We start from the raw sequence: 6000 nt of genomic DNA, 5'->3' as shown, positions 1-6000 counted from the left end.
TGAACAGCTGCCGATTCAAAAACTGACCTGGTGTCACCCAAAAGCATTGTAAGATTACAGTCTTAAAATGGGTGTGTGCAATCATCTTTCCTGGAATGAATTCAGTAATAATATTACAAACCTTGAGAAAATGAGAGGTTTGCATGCTTTGAATTTTAGCTACATCAGAATTCTAAAAAGGGCACATTACTGAAGGGGCTGCTCAGATTCTGATTGACAATTTCATGACAGAACATCTGGAAATCCTATGAACACTTCTTTAGTGAGTTATCTAACACTATATGTATGTGTGAAAACACACACAATATATACATGTACTGTATACAAAATGAAATATTTTTTTAAAATTTATTTTATTTATTTATTAGATTTGTATGCCGCCCCTCTCCGTAGACTCGGGGCAGCTCACAACACAATAAAACAGTTCATAACAAATCTAATAATTTACAATTTAAAATATTTTTTTAAAACCCATTATTAAGCAGACATGCATACAAACATACCATACATAAATTGTATAGGTCCGGGGGAGATATCTCAGTTCCCCCATGCCTGACGACAAAGGTGGGTTTTGAGGAGTTTACGAAAGGCAAGGAGTTTCTGAAAACTAATTATGATAATAGTTTATGACATGGGCAATCCCTTTCATTTAGTGTTATTAATTACACTACATATTCTAATAATCCAATCTCTGTCCCATTTTGTCTACATAATTATTCTACTGTATTTCCAATTAAGAAAACAACACGTCTTACTACTAAACTTAGTACTAAACCCTTAGCAATGTTCCAGTCAATACTAGAAACTTAATACAAATTTTTCCTTTTTCCTTTCTTTGTGAATTTGCTCTGATAAAATAGTTTCTCCAGTTGAATTATTGATTATTTAATAAATAGGACATTGCTGAAAAGAATTCTGCAATAATCTTTAGAATCCAATGCTGAATATTACAGATTCTGAAAGTTAAGCTGGTGCAGTTGTTAGTTTGCTTAATTTTAAAATGAAAATTCTGACTTGGATGGAAATTTCTTTCTCTCTGAAATCTTTTAAGTGAAAATATTGAAAGCCTCCCTTGACTTAAGCTCAATGTGTAATGATTTCATGAGTCTGTCAATGTAGTTTTACTTTAGGAGGATCAATAGAAAAAACACAAATTATGCACGGTAGACAAAAATAGATACAAGGAGGTTCTGTCTCATAATAATGGAATTTAAAGTCACCCAATAAAATACTTTACAACGTTCATTATACATTTATAGAATGAGATGCTCCAAAATATTGTGATAGCTATTATGTTAAATAGATTAATAGGGTATTCAATCAATTTATGGACAATGAGAATATCAATGGCTGCTTCTCAGAGTGAATACAGCTGCTAAGGGGCAACAGAAGGACAAAGATATGGCCTTGGCTTCCTGTATACACTTTATATAAATTTTATGCCATTATGGGAAGGAGGCTAGGTTGAATAAACTGGTCTGATTTCATGAGTCTGTTTTACACACACAGAGAGAGAGAGAGAGAGAGAATGAATTTGAATGCTATATATTTTAGTGATTTGTCAGCTTGCAATGAAGCTAAAACATTTTAAAAATCACTGTAAACATGATCCACAATTGATAATAAAAATTAGTATTTTGTATAAAAATTTGTGTCGCTATACAATGTTCCCTCGATTTCCGCGGGGGATGCGTTCCGAGACCCCCCACGAAAATCGAATTTCCGCGAAGTAGAGATGCGGAAGTAAATACACCATTTTTGGTTATGGTCAGTATCACAAGCCATCCCTTAGCACTTTAAACCCCTAAATTACCATTTCCCATTCCCTTAACAACCATTTACTCACCATTATTACTAGTACTCACCATTGAATAAGGCACTTAGTGATCCTGATATTTATAAGCATAATTATTTATGAACAATAATTATTTTTTTTGTTATTTATTTGCAAAAATTATTACTTTGGTGATGAAGTATGACGTCATTGGATGGGAAAAACTGTGGTATAGGGAAAAAAACCGCGAAGTATTTTTTAATTAATATTTTTTGAAAAACCGTGGTATAGGCTATTCGCGAAGTTCGAACCCGCGAAAATCGAGGGAACACTGTATTACTTATTAGTGTTGCATTGAGGGTAAGTCACAGTACAGTATACCCATTTGCCACAGTATATCTCACAAGCAACTTGCTATATGTAAGGGTTTTATTTTTTAAACTTAAAGCTTTCTTGTTTTACTTTTTTACTTAAAAATAAGAAGGGAAGAGAGACTGTCAGATGGAAGGGAAATATTGCCAGGTCTTTGAGTATCCACAGGAGCCATGTAGTCTCCTCAAGGATATAAATTTAAATACTTTAAAGAGAATGTAATGTTTAACTTTTCGGCTGGTCTGTGATTGTAATAAAGATTGATTCTAATTCGCCTCCTTCAGGAGAGTGTATAGTTTTTGATCTGCAAAAACACCATCATCTTTCAATACAAGGAGTCATGGTTTTAGAAACTATATATATATAAGATCTTGTTTTTCAGTTTCTTTTAACAGCAGCAAACTAGAAATTGCACAGGACAGTGAGCTCTTCCTCTCATTAGCCTTTTGAATAGCAGAAATTTGAAAACACCTAAAAAAGAGCAATGTACTGTGTCCAATTTTAAAAAAAATACTTTGTAATTGAGCAGGTTTGTAGCTTTGTTTTTAATCAGTATGTGGTAGGATTATAGATGAAAAACTTAAAATGAAACTCGATTTTCCTAATAAAGGTAAAAGTGAGTGATTACTTTGATTGTTGTGGTCTACTTTTAATGGGCTGTCTATTTGTATAAGTAGATTACAAGTTTTAGCTTTGAAATTCTTTTATGCAGTCAACATTTTCAACTTTTTAAAAGTATTAAAATCATCAAGTCTGAAAGTCTTACCACAGGCTATAGTAAATGATTTACCATTTTCAGATGAGCACAATTCAGAGAGCACTGATGATGTCTCCTCAAATGGTGAAGAAATATTTCCAATCTAATTGCCAAGTTCGGAGCCCATCATTTACCATGTTATAAATTTAGAGCTTGATGTTGTAATAGGAGAAATACTTTCTTATTTCTATCTATCTTTTAAATACAGAACTGTTACTGTCCATTCCTTCATCCTAGAATTGTTGAAGAATAAAATTAAATAAATTGATTCCTTCTTGATTTAATGTATTTTTAAATATACCCTGGAGAGTTTCTAGTGCTATACATAATTGATAAGACTTCCTTCCAATAATGGCTACAATCCAAAGAATTTAATATTATATGGTGTAAAGCTTTATGTCTCACAATCAAATAGCAAATCAGTTCAAACTGCGCAAAGTATATTGCCATGTGAATCCTACTGTAATATTAAAATATGGAAGAAGGAGATTTTTAAATAACTAGTGGACATATCTCTGCAGTTTGTTTAAAAAAGATGTGTCAGTACTATTGGCATAATCATGTTACTTTCATATTATTTGATGATGAACATAGACCTTGCATATTCTTATGAGATCAAACCTGGGTTAGTCACTGGGATCCCAGATTTACTGTTCCACGTTTTGAGACTCATGTTGGAGCATATCTTCAGGGAATTTCTCTACTGGAATACATGCGTTGAGCTGTTCTATGTGTCAGGTTTATGTGGTGCCTTCCTATTGGCTGATTGGTATGTTGACGTCTGGCAATTGGCTATTGTTTCCCTGTGCTGCCAAGCCCTTGGCTCCTAAGTATATTTGCCTTGATTCTTGCATATTCATTTGTCATATTTACTATACAAATAAACTTTTAAAAATTGTTATCGGGGTGGCGCAGTGGTTAGAATGCAGCACTGCAGGCTACTTCAGCTAACTGCTAGCTGTAGTTCAGCAGTTCAAATCTCACCACTGGCTCAAGGTTGACTCAGCCTTCCATCCTTCCGAGGTGGGTAAAATGAGGACCCAGATTGTTGGGGGCAATATGCTGATTCTGTAAACAGCTTAGATGGACCTGTAAAACCACTATGAGCTAATTGCTATTGTTATCTACCTACATATTAATGCTGGCATTGGACCTGAGAAAGGAAGCTTATTATATGTATGATGATTTCTTCATTGTAATTTATTTTTTATGTAAAATCTTTTATATACACAAATAGTCAAATAATATAGTTTCTTTAACTCATTACTTTCCAAAATGAAAGGAAACGTGTCCCAGAATAATGTTGCAGGATCCAGTCTGGGTCAGTCACCAGGACCAGAGGTTTAGTCTTCCGATCTGTCAGACGTGTGCTGGAACCCAGCCTCAGGGAACTTCTTTCTATTGGAATGTGTGGAGAAAAGTCAGGGATGGGTTCTTCCCGGTTCAGATCAGATTGCCTGAAACATTAGTGACCTGCTGATAATTTTGGCATCATGGTTCCTGTTCTGTCTGTGCTGGTCCATGCTCGCCACTATCTTTTCTGAATGTTTGGTCAGTTTTTCTGTGTTTGGATGCTTCTCCTCGTTCTATGCTCCTCAACTGCTTCTGCAAGATTTCCTCCACTCAGATGTTATAATGTTAAAAGCAGAAGAATTGTACAGTGTTACCTCTATCTAAGAATGCCTCTACTTAAGAACTTTTCTAGATAAGAACCAGGTGTTCAAGATTTTTTTGCCTCTTCTTAAGAACCATTTTCTACTTAAGAACCCGAGCCCGGAAAAAATTCCCAGGAAATTTGCCCCACCTCTCCTGCACCTCCTGCGGGGTGGGCGTTCTGGAAGCGCTCGGCGAAAGTGCTCCCAGCGAAGCAGCTATGAGAGCGCTTTCTCCAAGCGCTTCAGGAACGCCTGTGCTGCCTCTCCTGCAGCCCCTTCGCTGACAGTCCTGGACGAAAGTGCTCCCAGCGAAGGGGCTGCGAGAGGGGCAGGGTGGGCATTTCCGAAGTGCTCAGAGAAAGCGCTCTCACAGCCACTTCACTGGGAGCGCTTTCGCCAAGCACTTCGGGAATGCCTGCCCAGTTCCTTTGCTGGGAGCACTGTCAGCGAAGGGGCTGCGAGAGAGTCGCTTGAAACTGCCCGCCAGGATCCTCACTAGCAGCCAGAGGAGGAGAAGCCGCTGCTGCCGCTGCAGCCACCACTGCGTGAGGAGCCACGTCCCAAGGCGGGAGGTGGAGGACAAAGCTGAAGAGAGGGGCGGATTGGACGGGCAATGGGCAGCGGCGGGAGGCCAAAGGTGTGAGGGCACTGGAGGTGGGCGAGGAGGCCCGGACTCCTGCACCCGAACATGGCCTCCTTCACCGCCGAGCCTCCTGGCCGCAGAGGAGGCACGGAAACTTTTGCGAACTTCGGAGCCCGGCGTGGCTCCTCCCGCAGTGGTGGCTGCAGCGACGATGGCGGCGGTGGCTTCTCCTCCAAGCAGATGGCGGCTCCTAAGCGGGCTCCAGGTTCGGGCATGGCTCCCGCGTGGAATCCTGGTGGGGACTGTAATCAAATGGGAAATCACGGCGGTGATAATCACAAGGCAGGGGAATCCCTGTAGCAGTCAGAGAGTGCATGTGCAGTACGAGAGCACACGTGCAGTAAGAGACCCTACGCATCCCGGCTTGGGTTCGTAAAACGAAAATGGTTTTTAAGACAAGGCAAACAAATCATAAACCCCGGGATCGTATCACGAAAAGTTCGTATGAATGGGTGTTCATAAGACGAGGTATCATTGTATATTTTAAAAGTACAACTAAAAACCCTATATAATACAGTCAGACAATCCAATCTGTATATATTATCAGAAGATGCATCTACATCAACTTTCTCTTGTAATACCTCCTTAGCTACAGTAAGCAGAAGTCTGCTAACACACCCTTTTATTATCCCTATGTAATGAATTGGGGGGAGGATTAACTTTCTCAGTGAAAAGAATTCTCTTGCAGTGTTCTTGGAAGTGACTAGACATCAATTGAAATGTTGTCCCCTCAAGCTCTTTGTTTTAAGCTGCAGGTTGGAACACCTACCTGTGTGGAAATCTGGGCATGAGTCAGCAT

General features: G+C 38.9%; 1 protein-coding gene across 1 annotated transcript in view; it reads left to right on the top strand.

Annotated features, from left to right (window-relative positions):
- The first annotated feature begins 232 nt into the window (after window positions 1-232).
- ITGB2 (integrin subunit beta 2) overlaps window positions 233-6000 on the top strand; it is a 122326-nt gene continuing 116558 nt past the window's right edge. Inside the window, exon 1 of the mRNA XM_070732349.1 lies at window positions 233-262. Within this exon, the coding sequence (XP_070588450.1) occupies window positions 248-262 (15 nt within the window). The 5' untranslated portion in view covers window positions 233-247. The remainder of the gene's footprint in view (window positions 263-6000) is intronic.

The sequence above is a fragment of the Erythrolamprus reginae genome, chromosome 1, assembly GCF_031021105.1.
Source record: "Erythrolamprus reginae isolate rEryReg1 chromosome 1, rEryReg1.hap1, whole genome shotgun sequence".
Lineage (NCBI taxonomy): Eukaryota > Metazoa > Chordata > Lepidosauria > Squamata > Dipsadidae > Erythrolamprus > Erythrolamprus reginae.
This window is presented reverse-complemented; position numbering and strand designations above follow the sequence as displayed.